Source organism: Cyprinodon tularosa, unplaced genomic scaffold, assembly GCF_016077235.1.
Source record: "Cyprinodon tularosa strain WSP-4 unplaced genomic scaffold, ASM1607723v1 ctg674, whole genome shotgun sequence".
In the NCBI taxonomy this organism is placed as follows: domain Eukaryota; kingdom Metazoa; phylum Chordata; class Actinopteri; order Cyprinodontiformes; family Cyprinodontidae; genus Cyprinodon; species Cyprinodon tularosa.
In genome coordinates this window covers 939,511-965,677 of record NW_024039423.1, presented here as the reverse complement: position 1 = coordinate 965,677, position 26,167 = coordinate 939,511, and the positions used below count along the sequence as shown (strand labels likewise).

At 37.5% G+C, this 26,167-nt stretch overlaps 1 protein-coding gene across 48 annotated transcripts in view; it reads right to left on the bottom strand.

Annotated features, from left to right (window-relative positions):
* Positions 1-26,167, bottom strand: part of LOC119771469 (receptor-type tyrosine-protein phosphatase delta-like) — a 601,694-nt gene that overhangs the window by 15,475 nt on the left and 560,052 nt on the right. For 23 of the 48 annotated variants that reach the window (XM_038267465.1, XM_038267464.1, XM_038267466.1 and 20 more), the window contains 11 exons: positions 25,237-25,330; positions 19,920-20,129; positions 17,564-17,724; positions 13,864-13,875; positions 13,105-13,217; positions 10,822-10,863; positions 10,232-10,329; positions 7,931-8,054; positions 3,120-3,295; positions 1,083-1,202; positions 843-997 (listed from right to left, as the gene is read on the bottom strand). In XM_038267465.1, coding sequence (XP_038123393.1) covers positions 843-997; positions 1,083-1,202; positions 3,120-3,295; positions 7,931-8,054; positions 10,232-10,329; positions 10,822-10,863; positions 13,105-13,217; positions 13,864-13,875; positions 17,564-17,724; positions 19,920-20,129; positions 25,237-25,330 — 1,305 coding nt within the window. The remainder of the gene's footprint in view (positions 1-842; positions 998-1,082; positions 1,203-3,119; positions 3,296-7,930; positions 8,055-10,231; positions 10,330-10,821; positions 10,864-13,104; positions 13,218-13,863; positions 13,876-17,563; positions 17,725-19,919; positions 20,130-25,236; positions 25,331-26,167) is intronic. The other 25 variants (XM_038267456.1, XM_038267460.1, XM_038267459.1 and 22 more) reach the window with 3 other exon arrangements.

The window sequence follows — 26,167 nt, the reverse complement described above, 5'->3', positions numbered from 1 at the left end:
TGTGTTGCTCTGAAGGCATGCAAATATAGCAGCTTCCTCTATTTAACATGAAACGTGCAATGATAAAAAGGACATGATTGGGGATTTGGATGGTGGACACTACTATCTGATGGGAAGCCTGAGGAATTTAAAAACTCCAATCTGCAGTGTGACATTAATTCCCACATTTTCCTTCAGAGTTTAGTCTTTTTTTTTTAGGCGGGGGGCTTCTCTGCAACTAGCATTAATTAACTTCAGCATGTGGTAATTCTATAGTAAGTCTTCAGTAATCCCTCTTCCTTTTTTTGTCACTTTGATAAAAGTTTGTATCTTTTGCACTCTGTGTCACTACTTCCTAATCCTGTTTCTGTTGATGTTTTGCAGCTCACTGTGGGGAGCCCTGCTGCTCCCGTAACTGATGGGGGCAAAGTTGGGGAGCCAGATTTGGGTGCATTAACCCTAAAGAGATGAGGAGACATGTGAGTTGTTGATGGAGGAAAGGAAAGAAAACAGGTCAGCTTGTGTTTGTGTCACTGAGTGGGAAAAGGCTTTCAGGATTGCTAAAGGAAATAAAACTGGTACTTTTTAGTGCTGAGGTGTTGCTAACACATTTTAAGCTTGACTGCTTTTGGAAAATGTAGCAAGATGGGCCTGGTTGTAGGGCAATGTACTGTGTTTCCTTATGAAAAGACTGTCTGTCTTAGATATTATCAGAACGCAAATGACTCAAATATGAGAATCTAATAACAAAGAAGGTGATTTATTTCTGTCAAGTGTATTCATTTATTCATTTTGGCAAACGGAGAGGAAATAAATCAATTTCATGCTCCAGGATGTTTCTGTAAAACCGCATTGTTTCCCACCTGCAGTGCACCACCATGGGCCCCGCATCTGGAGGATTGCAAGCTTTCACCCGTCTCAGGAAGGCGAGGAATGGAGTGGGGTGCTCCGGTACCCCGTGGTCTGGCCAGGCAGTGAACTGGAACTGCCTCACCTCCCTCTTCTCACTGGAGCCATTCTGAAATAATAAAACACGTGTGACTAACGCAGCGCGCATTGAAAACGCTTTACAGACCCAAGGCTGCATAAATGCAAAACCTTACCTTAAAAAGGGAGAATGTCCTGACGCAGTATGTGGCCAATTCTACTGTGTCCAGCAACGTTATCTGGATGAGACCGTATGTCTCCGTCCCTCTTGTGGGCCAGTACTGATCACATTTTACCTGCAGCACAGTTAATAGAATCCATCCATAGTTATGCTTTTTGCTCTATATTTATGTAACGTTATACAGAAAACAACTTCCAGTTTGCTTGCAAAAGAATTCACCCTTTTGAAACGTTTTCTCTTTGTCGTGTAATATCTATAATGTTGTTTTTTTATTGTTGTTGTTTTTATGTGGATTTCTTGAACAATCAACACAACAGTCCATCATTTCGAAGGGAGGAAAAGCATACATGGGTTTCAAATGCTTTTCCTCATTCTTGTACAGTACTTTTTTATACTAACCATTTTTTGGAAATGTGCATTCCTTTTTTTAATATCCCTTCAAAATCATAGTTCCTTTGTGTTTAGTGTTACACTTACACTTTTTTTTGCATTTCGGTTGGATACAATTTTTGTTCAATGTTTGGGAAAAATGTTTTATCTAAGTAAGATTGAGTTTCTGCCACATTCTATTGCATGGACATCCAGACTTTGGCAGGTCCATACCTATTCCTGACTATGCTTTTATCTGAAGCTTTCATTCTAGCTCTGAATGCACATTTTAGAGGGTGAACTAAAGCTTGCAGTTATGGCTGAGGAAGTGTTTCTCTTTCTGTTTGACGGCAGCGATTGAACATCTCGCCTGAAAAACCCACCTTCTTCCATTTAAAAAAAATATTTTTGGCCTGAGACCTCTTAGAGCGCTTTTTGACCATTTTCATCTTTCCATTCTTCCATTGAGGTCAGATTTGTTGACAACACAATAAAGAAGTTGTGCAATTGCCCATTTTGTCAAGTTAGGTTGACAGGCATGTATAAATGATTTTACATAAACCATGAATTGGTTAAATTTTAGTTACAATCGTCCAATACAATGAGGTTTCTGGTTATTATTTTAAAATCTGGGAAATGTCGAGAAGAATCAGAAGTCTTTTTTCTTCCAAAGGCATTGTATTTTAGGTTTTTACACATTGCATTAAGGATATAAATAAACATTGATCCATTTGCTCCTCATTCCTGCTGACTGGTTTAAATTCCCCAATCCATGAAATGGCCTGAGATATTTGTATGGAACAAGCAAATCTTATAACTGCCAAGATTGAATCATTAATTAGAAATTTTACTGTTTCCAGTAAAACATTGTTTAATTGTAGTATTGCTATTTAAGCTGAGAAGATGAAGTATGGCTGCTCCTGGACAGGAAATAAGCAAGCTCCCGAACAATTGCTGTTGTTTCACAATCATTTTGGCACTAATGTGGTTTCAAGACTAAATTCAAGACTAGTTATCATTAAAAGATTGCTTAACGTATAGTACATGATTCTCTGAGACTCTTTAGCAATAGAAAAAGCATTTACTAGTATAATTATTTGTACTTGGAATATGCAGTGTTTTAAAAAGCAAAACAGAGAAAAGGTTCTGCTTGAAATAAGAGCCACTGGTAGCTAACAAGAACGGTGCTCATATTTCACATCTGCTGCTTAAAATTATCATCAAAACATAAGCTCCATTTGCTTTTCATACTCCACAGAGACAGACTTTGCTCTCAAATGAACCATAGTTTAAAACAGCAAAAGGCAAAATAAGTTAGAAGATCAGCAACTTTCAGTTTTTCACATTTAAAAGTTATTGCTTTTAATCAGTACTTTAAGGTCTGGAGTTTCCCTGCTATAATTGGCCTTTGGATCCCTTTACATGGGTACAATAGAAAAGTCAATTTTATACCAAATTATTCCAACATAAATTAAAGGTTGAGTCATTACAGCTGTCCAGTTGTAATGAGCTGAATGAATCATTTGGACCCTTAAAATCTATGCTTTCATATTGTCTACAAAACTAGCCAAAACTGTAAAACAACATAAAATAGGGGTTGAGAAAACCCTTGTGTTATTGATTAATATTACAACAACAAATGGTCCAAACTGTGGTTCTTTACCCTCGATCTCTCCTCTAGCTTGGTCATCATGACAACAATGGCGCTCCTCTGCTCCCAGATCATCCTCCAGAACTCGCCAAATGTCTCCGGCAGAGCTCCCTGGGTAGCAATGTAAGCATTTTGCTTCCTGTACCCGTCTATGTAGTTGGCATTGATGTAGTCACTTCCAGGGACTCCTTAAAGATGGAAAGGTAAGCTGTTAGTTAAATGTGTAACATAAAGGAAATGTCAAAAGAGAAATGAAAACAGTAAAACTGTCAGCTGCAGGTTTTAGAGTTTCAACTCCCTCTTCATGTCCAAATCCTACAGATATCCACAGTAACGTTTTATAAGTTCTCAGTCGAACATAAATATAGTGTTTACTAAATATTTACTGCAGATATTTCTAGAGGAGTTAGGTGTTGGTTTTAAAACTGGATGGATGGATGGATGGATGGATGGATGGATGGATGGATGGATGGATGGATGGATGGATGGATGGATGGATGAGTGTATTTGAGTGTGATGGGAAATCATTTTTCTAAAACACTATTTTATTATATTCCATTTTTAATACCAGGAAATTTGCCAGCTCAATATCATTTTAACTTTTTTTAAACTGTTTAGAGACCATGAAATCATTTTAAGTTTTGTTTTCATAAAAATTTCCAAAAGGGCTAATTTAATGCATCAGACATTTCAACGCATTTCCTTAAACTGTTATGGTAAAACCAATGTTTTCTGTAAATAATACGGCACAAAACTCCTTTTTTTGGGGGGCAGTGTTACTCATCCGAAGGGATTTGTGTTTGCTATCAACAACACATTTCCCTATTCCGTATCTGCAGCCGACTTATAGATAAACCTCGGTCTCACATGGAGAAAAACAAACTGACGAGAAAGTAGCAAAACAATTTCCCCCCAGCTCTCCGCTCTCCCTTTTCCCTTTTGCTTATAATAAATGAAAGGCGCAGCAGCCTTTTCGAATCCAGGCGAAACAGACAGAGCTGACAGCAAGTCAATGCTTGAGGACTGGCAGTTTAGGGGCTCTGCGCGCACATGGTCGACCAAGATAAGTCTCATCTGCATGGGCGCCACGTCTCAGAAAAATACCCTACACACCCACCCCACCACTTCACTCCAGCTGCTTCCTTTCCCTCAGACTTCCTTTTGCTCTCAGGTAACTAATTCAACTGAGTAAAAGAGAAAGAAAATGGCTTATATGGACACATTAAAAGAGCCCACCCACATTGTTTTTTTTTTTTTTTCCTCTCCCACCCACCCTCTCCGAGGCTGTCCATACAGAGACACGCGGCTGTGCATTTCTATGATGGACAAGGGATAAGTACAATTAAGTCCGTGGTGTTTTCAATTTGAAAGAAAAAGGAAAAACAAACGAAGCCATTACAGTGGTTTAATGAGAAAGACACGAGTTGGTTAAATGTACATTTGCAAATGGGTTTTGCTTTTATTCTTTCTGTCACTCAGGATTTGTCTAAAGTTCTATATTTTTCTAAGTCAATGCAGCCATTAAAACATTAAAACATGGCTGTTTTTGCAGCGCTGCTCGGTTGGCAATCAGTTGGCATCAGAAGAAGATGAAGGGATATCAAAGGATATGCAGAAGGTTTGATAATGAATTCCAGATGTCTGTTTTTTTTTTTTTATTAAGGATAAAAAAAAAAGCTTTAAAAAAAAAAAAAAAGGAAAAGCTCTTAGCAGTGACAAAGCTAAATACCAATAAGCAGAGAACATGGATCATTTTGTGTTCTCAAGTTTCCAAACGGAGACGATAGTTTCAGTAATTTACAAGGTTATTGTTTTGTTAATCTTATTATTTGAATTTTAAAAAGTAAAACTCACAAATTGATTAATTGGAGGGACATATTTCAAGCTTCCATTTCTAAATATCCTATTCCTCAGGGAATGGTAATGTAACATAAATGCTAAAAATTCTGCACAGAAAAAAAGGGCTTTTCAGAAAGTTTGGCCATGTTCTGTATTGAATATGTGCTCATTACTATGGGATCCTTTTGCAGACATCATTTTGCATGAAATGTTGAATCAACACAGTGTAGAATGTAAACGATCAATAAGTGGCTCTGCTAAGAGTTGCTTTAGTAGCTCATCTGTATCGTTTGGTCTGGTGTCTCTCATATTCATCCAAAAAACAATGTCTTAAGGAGGACACCTAATTTGACATAGCTTATGATTTTCTCAATGCTAAGGTTATCCCTTCTGCTGTGTATCTTGTTAAAGCATGTTTTTCACCTTACTTTTCGGTCTTTCAAATAGTAAGCTTTTGTGGCTGACTCTCCTTGTCAGTGACCATCAGCTTAACAACAGTCAAGTTAGTCCTTTTTTGTTAAAAAACATTTTTTTAAGCGTATGTAATATTAAACTTTTCCAAAAAGCAACTTTATATTTCATTAAAGTAATGCTTTTTCGATTATTATTACACAAAAGAAAGTGGAATGTAATTTCTACAAGAACATATATTCCAAGTGTCATGAGTTTGCGCTTTGAAATTGATCACCCAGTGTGTAATAAATCTTTTTAACTTCCCTCATTTCAATGTGATTACTAAAATAAACTTTTTCAATTATGCCGAAGTTAATGAAATGCACCTGAAAAGTTTGTCAGAAATCAGCCAATAGTAATAAGACAAACATCAGAACTGATAAACCAATTAAGGCTACACCAGTTTAATTTAGCCAAGATGATCTGTGTGTTCAATCAACCTGAGCGAACACAAAGTACTCGTTATGCTCAGAATGCCTATCTGCAAAGGATCCCGGTGCTCAATTTTCACGTATGTAAAATTTGACTTTAAACACAAAAAAACCCTTAAAAAAACAAAAAAAACAATGGACTACTGTGGGAAAAAATTACTAATGGAGCTCCATTAAAATACTGAGCTAAAGATTGCTTCGGGAAAAAAAGCTTGGTAGTACCTAGATAAGTTTACTCTATTACATTAACTTGAGTAACTTTTAAAATAAAATTTACTTTTAGGAGAAGTTTTATTTACTCAGCGCTGTATCCGGTCTGCAGAAAAGATGATTGGCTGCAATCTTCCATTGCTCCCTCGCACCCCAGCCACAAACTATTTCAGATACGTTCCTCTGGCAAGAGGCTGCGGTCCATCAAGAGCAAAACCTCCCGTCACAAGAACAGTTTCTTCCCATCTGCTACTAGCCTCATCAACAAGGCCCAGAGACTCCAGTGACTCTGAAACTGCCTCTCTCCTTCCCCAGTTCAGGAACCTTCAAGCTACACCAACATAGCTTCTCCAGACCCCCTGCGTTACACTAATGCACAGTCTACTGTGTATATAGTATATAGCTAAATATTATAAATTTGTATATACTATATATATATATATATATATATATATATATATATATATATTTTTTTTTTTTGTATATAGCTACAGATTCTGTATTTATATCAAATTTGTCTGCGCCATCAACACCAAGTGAAATTCCTTGTAAGTGCATACCTACTTGCATGTAACATTCTTGTGAGTGTATTACTACTCTTACTTGAGTAAAACATCTGTTAAAACTATGCACTAATAGTAACAAGCTATTCGGAGGTAAGGATAAGATAGAGAAAACAATAGACATTGTCACTAGAAGTCATTTCTGCTTTTCTAAAATAATATGCATTACTTAATGTAAAAACTGACAGGTTAAAACATTTTATTTGGAAAGGTGCTCAAATTAGTTTTTTGTAATCATGTTATTTATTTTTATTTTTGATTTCATTTTATACTTTGGAATACCAGAATTTGCATATTTGTCTGATTACATAATTTTAAACGATAGATCAGATGTATTCATTAGTAAGTGCATGAGTAGCCCTTTTACAAGTTATTTTTTTTTTACTCTAACTGGAATCATTTCTTGAATAAATACTTTGTGTTAAAGTAGTGCTAGTCATACTAGAGTAATTTTTTGGGAACGCTACTGAGCTCTGGTTTTGAATAGTCTGCAGACACATACTCGGTAAGTCATTTTTCCCCCCTTTCTTCTATAGAAGCAGCTGAGTGAAAATGCTTAATTAATTAACTGTTTGCGTGTGTGTATTTGTGTTGAATCATAACTTTATGAATGAAATGCAACGATGTAGGGCCAGAACGAAATGCAATGTTGAAGGGCCAGATCGCCTCTCATGTGTAAGGAGCACCAATGAACAACACATTGAAGATGCTACTTCATACCTTCCTTCATAGATACATTTATATAATCATTAGTTTCTTTCAATCAACTGTATAATTTTGAATGAATGAATAGACTAACTGAAACTATTTATTTAGCTCTTTGTTAGGAAGATCATAGTTATGTCTATGATGTCTAGCCAGATGTTTCCCTGCGGATATATTGTTTATTTTCTAAAAAAAAAAAAAAGACACTAAATGCAATTGTTGCTTTGTTAACCTTTTACAAATGTTATACAATTCTATTTTCTTACATGAATGTCCAATTTTGGAACATTGCATTATATATTAACACCAAAAATAAAGGATCGAATGCAATAGTACAAAATATCATTAGTAATAGTACAAAGTAACATTTCTAAACTTCAACAATAATCCAATAATTTGAATTTTGAGCTGCAAGTAATTCTGCGACGGAGGTTTGCTTGTATATTTGTAATGTAAATCAGCATTTCTGCGGAAGTGGAGTGGTGTGGGGTGATGCTTATGTATGACGACCATGTAATCAAACATCACAGTAGGACCCCCTAGGTCTTCAAGACCCTTTTTACAGGCTTTCAATACAATCGGTACAGCCGTTAGCGAGGGAAGAAGTTGGTGGAAGGCATACCATCGATGGCAGAGAGCAGGACTCTGGAATGATCGTAGGCAATCACATTTGCGTATCTGTTCTTTGGTTTGTTAACCTCCAGGTTTGAGTGCTCCCAAGTGAACTGCTGACCGGGGTCGATGGACTGGAAGAGATAAGAGTGTTGAATTATTATTACAATTAAATGTTTTTTATGAAACATCAATAAAAACGCATCAGAATGGTTATAGTCAAAATGGAAGTGTTGGAATTCTGATAATTAGGTTGTTGGCAGCAAAAGTGCATATACAAGTTTGATCTAATGTTTTTGACTGATGTTTGATTTATAAATGTAAGTTTTATGTATGAAAACGCCATCTAGCTCTTGTTTAGCAAGGAGTTACGGATTTATTTTAAGTAAAAGAACTTATAAATATTTCAGCACGGTACGTCTGATGTTTCAGTTGACCCTAAATCCCATCTTAGCTTTTCACAACTAAGAGCACAGTTGTTGGAGGGAGAAAAGGCTGAAGATGTACATTATGTGCTTCTGCTATGCATAATATTGATTTTACTTTCATGCACTCCTGCAGGACCTTCTTGGTACCAAAAAAACAGAAACAGTAAAAGGAAGGCTGTGAAATATTAATGAAATACTACTTTATGGGAACAGTTACTTACACTACAATAGACACGCTAAACACTGCAAGCTTTCAAATAATTGATAAGTTAGGCAAGTTTAACTCTAGACAATTTTAATCCTACAACTTCTTACAGCTTTTTTAGAGGCATTTGGCTGATAAAATTAGGTTAGTTTGCCTCTTTTCTAATTTTTTTCCTCATTATTTCCCATCTTGATGCCACTTTGTCCCTAAGTGTGTTTATCTATACACAAACCATTTTATACGTATCTGCTTAAACTACTGTTTATCCCTTTAGTTCTCTTCAAAGTAAAATATTTTGATGAATAATAAAGTTTTATCTGATTTTGTTTTTCTGTTCCAATTTAATTTGTTTCTTATCCCTGTTTAGGCCAGAAATGTGACATTACCCCTAATCAAATAAAAAAAAAAAGTAAGTTAATGTGTAATTGAGAGGCTCCCAACAGATTATTATATATTTTGAGTTGGATGCCTACTTTGGATATGCCAGCTATAGCTTACAGTCCTGGAAACCACAGCAATAATACACTTTATGGGTTTTTCCACATTTTGTTTTACTATGGGCAGTCTCTGTTTCCATCATGCTTTCATAAAAGCTCAAGAAGGTATATTTGACTGATGCCATAGTCTGATTGGATTAGGCTAATTATAACTTAATCCAACCCCTACAGGCACAGTATAGGTATTGATGAGCTTTAATAGCACAATCGTAGTCCAAGTGTTTGTGCAAAAAAGTGTTTTCAAAATGTCTAAAATAGCATAGGATGATTTAGTTTCTAATTTATTTATCTAAACATAGACAATATTTAATATGTCCCGTATATATCAAGGCTTAAGGGCTGCTCAATGAAAATATGTTGAATTACTTGCACTATTCACAATAAAAAAACATCGTTATAATCCGGTGGAACATAAATGTCTTTCCAGTACTCGAAAATGTTGTATGGAATTAGATTTAAAAAGTCATAATGTGGCACCAAGAATGGGGCAGCTTGGCATTTTGAGGCCCACAGGCTGACCTTAAAAATAGTAAAGGAACTTAATGTTCTGCACATAAAAAGGTGCAGAAAATGTTCATCGAATCATTTTCTTTTAATGCGAGGGTGCATTTTTTTTGCTGATTTCTCATCAAGAGTCAATGACAGGAAAAGGGTTTCACTGATCTAAAAACAGTATATGGCTAATGTTCAAATTGTTGGAGAACCCTCCAGAGGGTCTTGACATTATCTACCTTTATTACAAGATACCCTTGATATGTTAGTTTTGCTCTTTGTGCATCACCAATGCAAGACTTTCCCTATTTTATAAAGCAGTTTAACCAATTTTGTGCATAATTTGGATAATGTTATATCATTTTAAAAGATTCAGGACTGTTTTTATCCAACTTTATACAAAACACAAACTTTTGCTGAATGTTTTTGCTGAGAATATATATACTAATCAGTGTAATTAGTTTTATATAATATCTATATAACAACTCACGAAATTTGATGCATCTATTATTATTGGTTGAGTTAGAACTTTCCCTGAAAACAGTATTCAGAATGATTTTGAATCTTTAAATGAGTCTAAGAATCACAAATACTCTTTTGCCCTAACAGGGTTTTACCTCCAAGAAAAACAATTAAGATCTATTTTCTAATTGTCTCAACCCAGAGCTTATTTATTACAGAATACTCACCTCATATTCCTGCGAAAACGTCAGGTTGTCATTGGCTTTCAGGCGCTCTATATGATCAGCTAATTCCATGATGGGGATTGGAGGGTGGTTTGCCATACCTATCACAACAATAAAAAAAAAACAAGATAGACTGATCATGGCCCGTGCACAAGCCTTGATTAGCTGTGTGATTATAAGAGGTGAAGGTGGAAGAGTGGAAATTGTTAGGCTAGTTTGTTTACTCAAAGCAGTGACCATGCTAATAAAGAGACACAGAAGCCAATGAGAGGCCATCGAGCACACTTTAGCCCCCGCTCCCTATGGAGAGAGAAAAATGTTATTGACACAGAACGCTGCAGTGGGTAGTTAGCAATGACGGCGTGTGCACAAACACAACCAAACATCACACATTGAATGTTAAGCCAGCAGTTGACATCTGCTTTGAATGATGTCATTTCAAACTCCACCCCCTGCAATGACATTATGTTAAAGGCATGGTGAATTAGATGCGGATGTAAATATAAAACTTAGCAGAAACAAAAGGAGGAAAGAACTGAAGCTAAAGAGAACGATTATGGGTCATGTCAAAAGCATAATCGAGACCAACTAACTTGACAAATGGAGGTTACTGGGGTGACTGGGCGCACCTGAACCTGTGGAGGAAATGGTGGTGGAATTAACTTCATTACAGACGTTAGAGCAATGTGATGATGGTTTTTAACTACTACTTAAAGAGTCAAAGCTGGATAAGACAGATCGATTTTTTCTATTCTAAATGGAACATTAGTATTCTACAAAAAAAACACAAACATTTTATAAACACAGAGGTAAAGTGATTGATCTGATCGTTTGTTTGGTTTATAGAACAGGGTTTAACCTATGAATCCATTTTCTGCAAATGAAAATGTATTTTATCACAGATTTCACAGCTTATTTTTATATGGACTCACTGTCTATTTTAATTTAAAAACGTCACTGGTAGAGCTGCGCTAATCAGAAAAACATGAAATCAGCATTAATAATGCTGATTTCATGTTTTCTTTAAAGGTGTAGTGAAGGATTTTCTTTTTGCGAGTGGATCATCAAAATAAGCGGCCCTCCAAATTGTCAGGTATTATGATGATATGTTCACATAAGGCCGTCCTACGTGCTCGCCCCCAGTTACTTATCTTTTTGTGCTCACGCATACTTTCGGGCGTATATGTTTGGTGAGCTTTGGTTTCAGCCAGTCATTGAAGCACGCCTTTCTCATCGCAATTCTTTAAAAAAACGGCCAAGGGTCGTAGAGAAAAAGTGTCTACGAAGTGTATGAGAAGACCAGAAAGGAAAGTCTTCAAAAGAGTGTTTGACGCGATAGGGCACACTGAAAGCACAGGTCGGGCTTCCCACTGATGCCTCAGTTGCGAAGTTTCTATTCGACAGGTAAAGTTCGGCATGCTATTTGGAGAAATCCATTTCATATCCCTGCTAGTAAATGAGGAGAAATGGGCTTGTGCACGCTCTCACACACTTTTTAACAGGCGTTCCCTCTTGGAAGCGGGTACAGGGTTGTGCATATGCATTTTTTTTTTAAGTGGTGATGGCAGGTGTTTTAAAAAATTCTTGAAAATCCTCCACAATACCTTAACATCTAATGTGCCGATTCCAATTATGGACAAATCACCAAAACGGAGCAAAACATATGCATCAGGTTCTTGGCTAGACGATGAATATTTCCTTCAACTGAACCAGGAAAGCTTATTGGATAATCAGAATTATTATTTGAACCATAAGCATTTTTGAACGCATCTTATCCATAAAGGCTAAATCTAAGGAGATTACTAAAGGTTGTCCAGTCAACATCCTCAAACCTGTTGATCTCTTCAGCTTCTCTAGAGTTACTATCTGCCAAGTGGCTGCTTATCTACTAAATACTCTTCTAGTTCATACCTCGTTTTAGGTGGACAGCTACAACCTGATTATCGTTTGAGCTGTAGCATATGCTTCCCATTTAATATTACTGATTAAATAGTTTTCTGATTGAGATTTTAAACATTGGGGATGTTGTTTTTAACAGACTTACTCTACTTTGAACACCTCCACAACTTAATCTTTGATCTGGCTGCTATGTTTATGCTCTGCATTGTCCCATTTATTTGCTAATGTACCTTTCAGACCTTTACAGAATAGCAGTTTGTTTTACTGATTGCACTGGATTTTATTTAGGGGCATCATAGAAAGGCAAAATTAGAACACATTTGAAAACCATGTATCATTTTTCTTTCATTTTACACCCACTGTGTGTTAAATTATTACATAAAATGTCCACACAGGTTTTAGATTTTAAAGTGACAAAATATGAGCAACTTTAAAGGGCAATGATACAATAAACAGAGCCGGAATCTTAAATAATCCAGATGTGAATAAGCCAAGAGGTGATGACTTTGAGGGATTTCTCCCCTCCTCATTTTATCTTTTGGCCCTAACATAGAGAGAAGAACACAGCAGTGATTAATTTCATATTTCTCTCAACTTCACCAGTGCGGGTCTGTACTATCTTGTGTTAGCATGACAAGCTGTGATGACCTGCAAGACTCCGATGCGGGCAGAGATGACATATGCCACGCAAGTGTCAATCTTGCATTTCTGCCTCCAGGTTTCTCCACTGCAAAGCGTCTCACGAGAGACTAATGTCAGTAATGACCCTCTCTGCCTTTCTCAGAGCACCTGTTCACGCCCCCCTCTAAAATAACTTTCTCTTCCTCAGTGTCAGTCTTACAGAAAAGGTGATGAGAGGATTTATTTGGGTTTGTTCCCCCGGAAGGAGCAATCAGTGGCATTCAGACCATTTCCCCAAGATGCACATTCAGTTTTTCTCCTTTTTTTTTATGTAACACTTGATTTTGTATACTTACCAGGTGTTTGGAAGTTGAGACGTCGAAGCTCAACGGGATCGGTAGGATGATGAAGAGGCATTTCTTTGCTGTTTGGAAGGCTGCCTTTTCTGGCTTCACTTTCTGCTCTTTTTCTGCAGGATATAAAACAAAATTTAAATTTCCTCTACACTAGAAAACAGCTTTTTTTTGCTATTCTTGTATAACCTCTAAATGTGCCTTGTTGTCCCAGGAATAATTAGTGGAAATATGTAATTAAGGAGCTGACAGGACTAAATTCTCTCTCCACACAGGACTACAGGGAATAGTCTGAGTAACATCTTTTCAATGTCTAATGGCTTGTACTATTATAGCCTTTTGGTGGTTAATTCTACCCTTAGTGAAGCTTAATATTAACATTTAAGTGATAGTGTCAGGTCAGGCATTCAGCTTTTAAGAAAAATGGGAGCAATGAGAGCTGAACCTCATATGCACCCAGGTGTGTACATCCTCTTAATTATATAGCAAGATGCAAAACCAGCCCTAATTTCTATGTTCACTGACTGTAAGAAGCCAGGATTTCATTTTATTAATCATAAATAGCTTTCAATACTTCCACAGGCATTCAGAATAGTTTCTTAGTCTTTATTTGAACTGTGGCCCCCTTCTCACATTTTTTTAGTGAAAAAAAATGTAATGCTAGCAATATAAAACATGTTTAGGCTGCTGGGGAGAGATGTATTTGTTTACATTAATGTGCAAAAGGAAAGACAATGTTTTTCACTTCTTTGACACTCTTACCTGTCTGGTTTGCTGCTCCGAGGGTGAGCAAAGGAAAGAAATGGCAACACAGCATTAGGCAGTGAGACCTTTAGATATGAATATTACTGAGACTTCCAGAGACTGAATCAAAAGCAGCAGAAGAGAAAAAATGAATCCATCACGCTTGACTTTTTGCTTTGTGTGCAAGATTAGTGATGCTTTACTTTGGGGGATTATGCTCATTTATGCAGCCTTGAGATTCTCTTTGTTTCAGACATCACAGAATCCCAGGTGCAACCAAGAATCATACAATGTATCTATGCTATTTCAAGCAGGTTCAGCTGATTGCTTCTTGTTCAAGCATGAAAGTCATCTCCTCGCTGCTAATTGGTGTGTCTGCTTGGTCTTGTCCTTAACTGTTGTATGCAATTCTGAAACCCAGAAATGGTTCACACTAAATATTCATACATTTGGTCTTTTATATCATAACAGCACGTGGGATTGTTGACTTTAATGTAATGGGTGGTGAAGCACGGGATTAGGTTTCAATAAGATACAAAATAAATCAGTCTAATTGCTTTGATTGTTTTGTACAAGTACAGTTTACTGTTATGTTCAGGCTCAGCAGATCAGACTGTTTTGCCGTTTTGTTGAAGTTGTCCAGTGTTTCCTCCACTGTATTATAAGAATGAACCAGCCGCCATGATGACTTGTCTATATATCTTACATTTGCGTTGCGGAGGCGAAACCCTGTGGTTGATTTGTTAACTCTTGCATAGGTCAGGAGTTTTTTGTTCCCCATCACCTGAACCACGACAACTACCGCCCGTTCTCTGGCTACTGACACTAACTTTTTCAAATAATGGCACTCGTAATGAAGAAAGGGTTCCACACTATTTTTGGAGGAGCAGTAGAGGAGACATGGAGCTTGCTCGTTTCCCCCGTTACCAGTCAGAGCTAATCGTCATTGTTAGCTCAGCTGCAGCTAGAAGAGGCGGAACCATTTAGTGTTGTTGATGGCACATGGTGGGATTAATTGAACCTACATTTAGTGGATGGCTCTACAAGATATACGCATATTGTGTACTGTAAGCACATCATAACAACACTACATTGGCCAATTTAACCTTGGTTTAAAAGTAAAAGGTTGTATTAAAGTCAGCATTTTATAAACTTTGTGTCAGGGTTCTGCCTTTCGTTTAGATTTATTTTTAGTTTATCTGTAATTGTGTGTCTTTGTAGTTGTTTTCTGGCAGTGTTGTGTTTTTATTTTATTCTCTGTTGCCCCTTGTGCCAGTTTCCTTTCCCCTTGATTCCCTTCTCGTTACTTCTATCCACACCTATTTATAGCATGAGTTTTATTTCCTTGTTTTTCTCAGCTTTTTATTGTCATTACGCTGTCACAAATGCAGTTCAACGAAATTGACTCTCTGCATTTAACCAATCCCCTTGGGGAGCAGTGGGCTGCCATTATGCAGCCACCGGGGAGCAGGTTGCGGTTAAGGTTTTTTTCTCAGGGACCCAGAGTGGCAGTCTGTGGGAGTGGGGCTTGAACTCAGAACCTCTGGATTCCAAGCGCAATGCCCTAACCCCCTAGGCCACCACTCCCCATAAGACCTTTCAGAAACACCTAATTTTCAAAAAACCTTGCAACATTGAAATATGGTGTTTTCAGTGATCCTGAGCATCACAATCAAGATGGTTTCTTTGTATTGAAATGGCCAAAACAAAACATTTCAAATTCAATTGTTAAAATCTACATTATTTTTAAATACTGTATTCCTAGCTATTGAACTGAAGCTGAACTCAAAGTGTGTGTTATTGTTTAAGTTAAGGAAAATTAAGAATGAAAAAAAAAACTAAACTAATTTCCACTCAGATCGATTGTCTTTTTCCTTGCTTTTAGTATTGACATCCTCTCCGGTGTTAGTTCATGCTGACACTTCAGTTTCTTATCTAACTGCCTGAAACTGCAGTAAAAATCTCTTTAGGTGTGGACATTAAACTGAATTAATTACTGGTTATTGAGACGGCTATAGTAGACGGTCGGGGAGGGGAAAACAATCTACAGGCATAAATATGTGCAGATACATGTTTGTAAGCTATGCATGTCCTGGCAGAACAGGAGGACAGGATAGGGGGTAGCATAAGGTCAAAAACAAGGATCAGTAGCCCAGGTCCCTGAGCAGGATGGGGAGCGGTGAAAGGTGTGGGAAAGGGAGAGAGGGAGGATGGTTGGAATGGCTGGGAAGCGAGCCCAGACCCCGGGGTCCTTCTGAAAGCTTCACACACATGCAGTGACAGGCAGCAGATAGTCAAAGCTTTTTCCTCCTACGCTTGACTGATGAGCAGTGACATTAGAGGCTAAAATATCACTGGGGGGTCCCGATGGGAAAAAAGAGGGATATTTTTATTTTCATTTATTGGAGAATGCTTTACATCAGTGTTTGCTACAGTTTAAAGTGTGAGTGTAGAGGGATGCGTGTGATTAACCATCAGTCAGCAGACGTGTCTGTTTGAAGGGCCGTGGGCGTCTGAGCTCCGGCGCTGTTGGCCTGACAGTTTGGGTAGCTGCATGTTGGGAATTATTCATGTTCAAATTAATGTGACTTACTGAGATTAAAGGTCACATCAAGTCCAAGGATCAATGTGCTTTAGGCTTTAGGTAAAAATCCCCTTTTCTGCATCTACATTAAATGTTGGGTTCTTCATATTTCAGTCCCTTCAATAAAGCTTGGAAAAGCATTAAAATAATAGATATATTATTGCAGTAGCATTTTTTCAGACATATTTTCAAAATCAAGCCTTTAATATTTTGAAATGTGTTTATCGGGAACAAAAAAACTACCATTGATGGGCAACTAAAATAATTCATATACATTTTAAAATGTAAATGAAAGGAGAACCAGCTCTAATTTGAAAACACCAATAGCTGTAGCTTTTAGATAATGGCCACAATAAAATTGCAGCTTGTCAGAGTTTAGTCATAACTACTAATGAGAGCAATAATTCATACATTTAAAACAACTGAAACTTTACCATCTAGACTGGACAAGGACCTAAGTTTATCTTTCAGTCACCTACAATAAAATGCAGGTATTGGCTTCTTACAGTTTGGTAAGTCCACACACCAACCATTAAAAGTCAACTACATGTCAAACAGTTATTGGGAAGCCGCTAATGTAAAACACATGGTTCTTTATGTTAAAGAATTTATGTTAAAATCCTTATTTCCCAGCCTTTATTTGTAAGGTTTTTCCCTTAAGTTTAAATGTGAGTAGAACTACTACCCATCTCTCCAGTTTGATTCTTTACCCAAAAGTAATCAATGAACAGAATGTTGTATCTGTAAGATCTTAGAAAAATCTAAACCTGCTTATTAAAAAATATTTAAATTGGAGTTTTTAATGTGTGATGCCTTCATTTTTTATGCGATATAACATACCCATCTACCATCACAAGAGTTAACATGTAGAGTTAGTTAAATTGCTTCTGGAACTGGATGCTGTAGTGTTATGAGTCTATACATGAGTTTCCTATAACAGTTCAAAACACCCATTAACCATATTTTAGCATTGTAGATGATCAGTGATGCTGTGGACTAATTTTAGGGCTTTTGTATACATCTTTAATTTTAAATGTAACAATTCATCATAATTCATCCATCATGTGCACCTGGTGACTTTTTCATAAAGATGCAGCAGGTAAGGTAAAGTAGTGTAAGCTGTATTATTCTAACCTCTTATAAAGAAGGATGGTGATGACGATGCATATGATGAAGACAACTGCCAGGACGGGCCCCACCACCCAGATAAGGCCTTCTTCCTCATCCATGATTGGCTGGGGATTGAGGTCTGCTGAAACAACTGGGTCAGAGTATGGGCTGGTGGCATACATGATCTGAAAAGAAAAAAATAAAATAAAATAAAACAATTGGTCAAGATAAAGACACCTTAAAAAACACCTTAGGCTTTTTGCAAATAGATAGGTAACGCCATGTATTTTCCATCTACTAGGTGCAGTTCAATAAGCAAATTTAAAGTTTTCTCCAGAGTAATCTTTGCACAGCTGTTATTTGCCAGTACCGATCATCTCAGTATCTTTCTTCTCAAGGAAAGAGCTGATTGAACCATTTAATATTCCAACTAGAGATAAAAAAAAAGGTCTTGAGGGAAGAAAATGTATGCGTTAGTGGGCAAATTAGAGATTTGCGTCCGTCCGTCATTATCTACCTGAACTCGGGGTTAGTGAAGAGAGTACGAGGCAGAGCTGTAAACCCTGGAGCTCATCAAATCCATCATCTTGCCTGCAGCCGCCTAATCATGCTGCTTTCTGCCCTTTCGTCCACACTGACACACACACACGCACCTATTCACACACTGGCTGGAGCAGCGGAGATAAGGTGGACCACACGTTGGATGCAATTAAAGATGAGCTCTGTTATCAAGGTGTTTCTGCGATCAGCTAAGGTCTTCAGGGGGTTTCTCTCCTTAAAGAGTCTGCTTCTTGGACCTGTTCCTGCTGCCGCTTTAGGTTTTCAACCCAAAGCTGCATAAATGTTCAGAGTAACACATAACCAGAGGTAGACTGTGACCTTTGGCTAAGATGGAGTGGATTTGACCATTTTAATAACATTTATTAGAAAGGGCAAGAACATGAGCTTCAAAATTGCAATACCCTGCTTAAATATTGACAACCACCTATTTAATAATGTTTTCTGCAATTATCATCAATATATTTTAGTGGATATTTATAGGATATAATGTCTGAAAAATTATGAAGTTAAAGGAAAATGATAAAAGTATTAAATATTTTTTCCAGGGCAAAATAAATAACGGGATTAAGGATTTTTAGCCCTGAGACCTACAGGAAGGGGGACCTCTACCCAGTCTCAAATGTCATCAAGAGTCTTCAAGAATAAATGTGTGATGCTGCCACCACCATGTTTCGCCATAGGGATGCAGCATTAGTTTTTTTTGTCACATATTAATGGTTTGCACAAACTTTGAGTAACTTAACACACAAGTTGGCAAACAGGATGTCTTTTGACTTTCTTACAACAGCGTGTTTCCTCGTGCTATTTATCAGAATAGGATGCCGTTTTTGATGCCATGAGTAATAGCTGTCCTTTAAACAAAGTCTTCCAGTGCCAGAAACCTGGAGATGAATCTCCTCTATCTCGCCAGTGCTGTGACATGTTTCTCGGATAAAAGCAGAGATGTTTGGGCTTGTAATTTAACACACATCCAGAACAATGTTGTTAAGTACATACGTTGTGTTCAAAGTCGTCATGTAATTTAGCGTCTCAACCCGGGTTTGGTGTTCCCACAGCATGCCAATCAGAGTCAAGGCAATTTTAATGCGGGTCACTTGCCGAGACGTTTGACCCGGGTAGACACGCGGCAGTGAACTGTTCCCACTGCCACTAATACAGATAGAAAAAGTTGTATCAATTAGACTGTATCATCTGGCTAACTGTAAAGTGCCTTGAGTTGAAGTGTTGTGAATTGGCACTATATAAATAAACTGAATTGAATTGATCTCTTATAAACATCTCAGTCTTTGACAGAACAGCTGAGGTTTGTTTTGAAATCTGCTTTCCAACAAGCGAACTCTGTTGACTAGTCAGCTGATTTCTGAAGTAGCTTTCTAAAACAGAAGGCAAAACACAAATACACGTTTAATTCTTAATGAAAATATATTGAAAACCATGTACTGTATTCCTTTCAGTTTATATTAACACAACCCTTTCTTGGCATATTACTAAAAATAATGGGGGAGTGGTGGTGTAGTGGTTAGGGCATAGAGCTTGGAATCCTGAGGTTGTGAGTCGAAACCCACTCCCACAGACTTCCACTCTGGGCTCCTGAGCAAGACCCTTAACCCCACAATGGGAACCCAAGGGGATGGGTTAAAGGCAGAAAGTGAATTTTGTGGTGCTGTACTTGTGACAGTGTAATGGAATAAAAAAAACACTGAAAGAAAAAAATCCAATCAAAAGACAAGGAAGTTTGTGGTGCGAAGGACACAACGTGTGTCATTTAACTAGCGCTTTTTTTTGGGGGGGGGGGGTTAAACCAGAAAAGCAAACCTACGTTTTCTGACATCTCCAGCACAGCGAGAACAAAGAAAATGTATTCCTGGCCGTTCTGGAGTTGCTTGTTTTCAAAGTCCCCGTAGTTTTTGCCATCTCCAAGGGTGAACTCTTTGGGCAGGTCTTTGAAGTGTGCAGCGATATAGGCTTTGGGCTCGGCATGCCTCTGGAAGCGAAGGCCTCTGCTCGTCCGGTTTATCTCCTTTAACAGCTATAGTGAGGGGTGAAAAAAAAGGATGGTTGATAAAATGTTCCAGCAGCACGCAAATACAAACCCCACACTCAATGCATCTAACATCTCCTCTGATTGCTGAGCTGAAAATGTTGATTGCAAAAAAGCCAGAACATAAAAGAAAAGATCAATTCGTTTCTTTATTTCATCTAATGTCATTTTATTTATTTCTTTTTAGTTTGATTGAAGACAAAAGATTGAGAGATTAAAAGATTGTGTGGATTTACATCATTTAAAAAAGGCTGAGGATTATACAGAAGCTTCAAACGGTAAGAAACAGCCTGAATTAATTTAAAATGACATCGCTCTGGTGATACAATCAAAAGCCTTTTTTCTGCCTAAATGCATCGACAAGTAGAATCTGGAAGGAATTTAGCACTGTTTGATTAGCATACTGTAATTCATTTTCTACTAATTTTCTGCAGAAAAGGAATCTTAACACCAGAATGAGGAGAAAAGTTTAACACGCTGCCAAACAAAATGACTTCTGACTTTAATTTATGGGTTTAAACATAACATCAGTTGGGTTTTTAATTCATAAAAGCTTATTTGGGTAAGTTATTTCACCCCCTATCTTTTCTGGCCATTAGTGATAATGATCCTACGAGGAAAACAATGTCCTTCATACAAGCGAGTGTCGTCAAATTCACATTTCCCCTCACAAAGCATGGATGATAATTATGCTAATCAAGTCTGGTTAGCTGTTTCTGTGTCTGAATTCATATATCTAACTTCTGCAAATGGATAACACTGTTTGTGTGTGTGAGGAGGGTACTGCCATTCATACTACGGAGTGTGTGTCCTCGGAGGTTGTGTGCTTTGTTTTGGCTGCGGGGCTGTTGGTGCTGCCCGATAATGTCTTCAATCATCTCTCCTGTCAACATGGCTAAATCTAGCTGCCCTTGGGAAAAGTTGTGAAAAGGTGAGTGCCAATATTGACAAACAAATAAATTCTGACAGAGGGGTGACTCTTTGGGCCATCGGTCAAGGCTACAGACACAGGCCTGCAGACAAGAGCCGTGAAGGCGTCGCTGGTTGTTTATTATTTTATCCATTTGGACATGTCATATCATGTGAGGTGCACATCAAGAAAATAAATATAATAAAGAAATAAAAGTCTTACAGTCTTTGCCACATTGAAATAGCGGTTGTTATAAAGGCACTAACACTATTGATACCTTTACCATATATTCAGAGCCAGGAAAATTATAAGTTCATAAAATCATAAGTTGGCTTCCCATTATATAGCATATCAGGTAACCTTAAAACACACTCTGATAGATATTTGGAGCTACGGCCCTTTAAAACCAAAAGGTACTTTCAAATGTGGAGTGATGACAGAATTTATATCACTTCACAGGGTAACTGTATTTTATTTTTAACAGAAAAACTGAGGCTTTTCTTAACAAAAACGAACTCCCTACTGCAACATCTTCAATTGGTGTTTTCCTCAAAAATCATCACAAGCATAAAAAAGGTGAGCTTTTAAAAAGTAAATCTTTTAAGAAAACAGATTTGTCCTCGCCAACCAAAAAGTATCTTGTTTTGAAACACTTTTTGCTAAATGATTTAAGAAAACTTCTTGTTTCAAGGGAATCGAGACTGATAAAAAGAGGACACAACAGCAGTAAGAGTATTGAGGAGACAGTGTTTGAGTGTTCTCAGGTGTTCAAAAAAATCAGTTTCCCTACAGCGTTTTTTTTGTTTTTGATGAGAGTAAAACAAGACTGCTTTAATCAATGAATTCAATTGTTCCCTCCAAATGACAGATGATCATTTCAGAACAGTGATTTGTAACAGATGGCTATGGTGTTTACACCTTTGAGCTTTCTCTTCCTGATTGTTTATTGAAAGAGATCACTGTGAAGAAACACTTTTAATACAACACTTTAAAATATGATTGCAGGTTTAACAGAATTTAATCTTACTTAGACCAGAGAAATGGCTCAGGTTACATACAGTAGGCCAATCGGGCTTTCTTCCTCAGTGAGGGGAGGCTCCGGATAACAGTTAAAAGAAGCTTTTTATAGATCTGCACAGTCAAACCTTGCCACATCTCACATCATTAATCATACACATGTTGTTTGTAAATGATGAGACATCACTAGCTCCAGCCATATTGAGATAATACACAGCATTTTTAGATCAAGGGCAATCTGATGCACACAACCAGAGCTTTCTGTTAAGAATTATTGTCTATTTCTGTATTGCCCCATTTCATTTCCAAATCTTTGTTACTTACATGATGAAAATGATAGAAGAACGGTCCTAATTAAATAAACTTATTGGGAACACATTGGCCTTGAACAGGTAGGGTTTATCAAGGAATCCAAAATAATAAATATTTAAGCAAGATGGTATATGGTGACATTTGAATGATATTTTAAGAATTACATCACTGTAGAGGAAATAAAATTCTAGATGTAAAAAAATATTTTTTGTGAAACTGCTAGAATTGTTTTGACAGGTAACAAAGCTGGTCAGAACGGTAGCAGAAAGTGTAACTTCTAACCCACATGCTGTTTTTTTTCTGCTTTGAATCACAGTTGTTGTCACAAGCTCACAATGGGCACTTTTAGAAGACACAGGTAGGCAGGGATGACAAGAGCGCTTAAAAATCCCTGGGTAGTGTTCCGTTTTTTTAGGTCTGCATGTTATTATTCTCAGTCTATGTCCCCAGATGTTTTCTTCCTCTCTGAATAAACTGGTGTATAAATCATCTACTTATAAATGCATACCACAGTGATATGCCTTGATCCATATGGAAAGTCATCAAACTTTGGTGGCTTTTGGCTACATGCTGGCTTATCCTAATTATTTTCTTTCGTTCTTTTACATGTTTCTCATAAAAATAATAAAAAACACTAAGTCATAAGAGCTATCAGTTGAAAAACAAATGGAAGTAAAAATTTGATAATTAGTTATAAACATCAGTCAATTATCAAACTTTTAACATGAGACCCCAACTTGAATTCTTATGGAAGCTGAGGTCGTACTCGACTTTTTTTTCGCTTTGACTTCTCGTGATATGATATAACAATCTCGTCATCACGTTAAAACCATTTCCCGATTTCTCGAGATAATGTGATTATCACGTCATCACGAGGAAACAGTAACTGATTTCTCGAGATAACGAGATGATTAACCTGTATGAGTAACGAAACAGGCTGGCTAATAGACCTGGATTCCCAGTCCATGGTGCACTTAGTTGTGCAGTCGTGGTACTGCGTGTGCGCAAATAATCCATTTTTAAGTTTTCTTGTCACTCGTTGTCAGGTCGTGGTGGATGATTGGATTGCATGGAATACAGTAAAAATAACTGTAATATTGTTTTTTAATGACAATATTTAATCTGGACTCATTTTGGGAGTTAATGCATCTCATACGTAACACTGGGGCTGTTTAGAAAACACCTGGCGCTAAGGTTCCAGAGGCATAGGTCTAATTCCTTATGCTATATTCACACCACAGGCAGCAAGAGAAGCAAAAATATGTGTGCTTTTTCATTTATGATGCTTGTACAAGTTTAGCTTTGACGCTATCCTTTCTTTGCCTGTAACAATGGCAGCAATATTTGTTTTGGTCAGTGGGTAAAAAGTAGTTTTGATGTTTTTAAGTGAAAAAGATCTGTACTTCATCAAGATTACGATCCTGCCTTCAAATATTATTTAGCTGTCAGAGCCGCTCAGATCCCCATACACCGGCGCTGTGTTGTCACTTGGAATCCTGTTCAACAGCAGCTTCTGGCCCGGTCACCTCTGCGCGGTTTGCCACTACTGTTCGCGGCGGCTGGAAGTACATGTTAGCATTTTTCACATATGTAGTCCAAACTGCAGGCACTAAGATAATAAAAGCGAACATGTTTGTCCAGCAGATTTCGGCATTTTAAGTTAATTTAGAATTTAATAGACTGTTTAGCAGGAGTGATGATAGTAATCTGCATCAGCAGTGCAGTGTCTGTCTCCCTGCCAGCTCCCAGATCAGCTTCTCTGATTGGTTGATGTGGCGCATCAAGCAACAAAAGTTTAATTTTTCCAACTCCGGCAGCTGTTGCTTTTGCAGTGTGTCCCGATGCTCAGAAACTCAATAATCGCTGCTTCAGCTGCTCAGACCTGCTGCTTCTGCTGCTCAAAATACGATGCAGGACCTTTTGCTGTGCCTTGATGCACGTCAACCATTGATTTTGCATGTAAACTAGGCGCTTCTGCTGCCTCTGCTTCTTTAGGTGTGAACGCATTATGAATCAGAAGTGGAAGCAAATCATCAAAACAACGTCTCGTTACCTAAAACTTAAACACATGATTATTTACAGAATTACGCATAGGCTGCCATGATTTATACTTATAAATCCTCTCCTGCTGTTGTGGTTTTGAAGGATGTAATCAGTTTTAACACTGACCAATCATTTCGTTATCATGAGAAAACGGCTTTCTAATGAGAAAATTATCATCTCGTTATCACAAGAAAACGGCTTTCGCTATCTTTAGATAATGAGAAAATTAACTTGTTTTCTTAAGAAAACCAAAGTGAAAAAGTATCAGAGGGACATGACTTTCGGCTTCCATAAATTCTAAACCTAAGGTGATAAAAGTTTTCATTATACCACACATTTAGTTGTGAATGCAAAAGACCTTGATAATCCAGAATTACCTACCTTTGAGTTTATGATTCTAAATATAAAAGCTCTTGAGTTGTTGCATGCTAGTTTTGCCTGAAATGAGAAGAGTCGCTAAAGCCTGATGCAGCTCTCCAGGTAATTATTGCAAATACAAAGAGGAGGAAAAGGAGGAGAAGGTGTGGATGGGATGGCAGTTTCCAGTGCAATTGATGGCTACTTCATGTCCTCATTTCCATATGAACAGTCCTCTCTGGAGCTATTTGCGTCAATCAGAGAGACCCATCGGCCCTCTCTCCTGTCCTCTTACCTGTCTCGATTTGTATGTTCATGTTTTAAGAAAATAAATATGTGATAGCAGCACATAACTTTATAGCCTTACTTATGAAGTGAGTTGTAACTGGATGATTCGTACCAGTATTTCAGAAATGTTATTTTCATCACAGTAACAAAGCAATTTACGGAACCTACCTCCTCCAAATTCATTTCATCAGGACTGTCCCAGGGACTGTAAAACTTCCCTGTGCGTTGCTTCTTCAGAGGCACAACCACAATATAATAACCCCTGAAAAATACAGAGTATGATGGAAGTCAAGGAGAGCAAACACAGTTTATATTAAGCCAGAAATGTGATCTTTTATCACCCCTTTCTTTTTTCGCCTCTAAGAATGTTTTGTCAGTATTATCACCCCTCACTCATGTCTCTACTGGATTAATTAAAATGTAGCTTATTTAAAGGCCTTTCTGAAGGCATACAGGCAACAGAAATAAAGAAATTTCATCTATCATCTAGGTGGAAAAAAACCTATTTGAGCATTCCTGGTTGGGTGTTGCACCACCTGACATTAGCCAGCAAGGCAGTGTGGCAGGCTAATAGAAAACTAATTAGCTTAGGCTGCATCATGGGAGCTGGCAGACCAAATGAAACAACCAGCTTAAAAAAAGAAAAAAGAAAAAAAAAAGAGAGAAAGGACAGACGAATGTGCTAATGTGCTTACTGGCCTTCCACTACCCTGAGTTTTGTTGAAACTCTACAGGGCTTTTGGGAGCCCAGGGATGTCCAAGGAGTTGGGCTGCTTTAGTATTTAAAGCAGGGGGGAAGACAAATCGCAGGGGAAAAACTGTAATTTCCCGCTGGGATTATTAAAGTATGTCTGATTCGGATTCTGAAAAAAAAAAAAAGATAATTTTGACAAGGTCAGTAATTATTGGTTGTGCATTTCCCTATTCTGTTCATAGACCAGCGGTGGTTAAGCATGATGATCACAGGTACCCAGGGGAGGTTTGCAAATGCTATAGTTTTAAAATACATAAAGCTTCTGTGACATTGTATTTCCTAAATTTGGCATAAAAACAACCAGGGACGGGACTGCGATCTGTTTTATTGCACACTGCCTTTCAG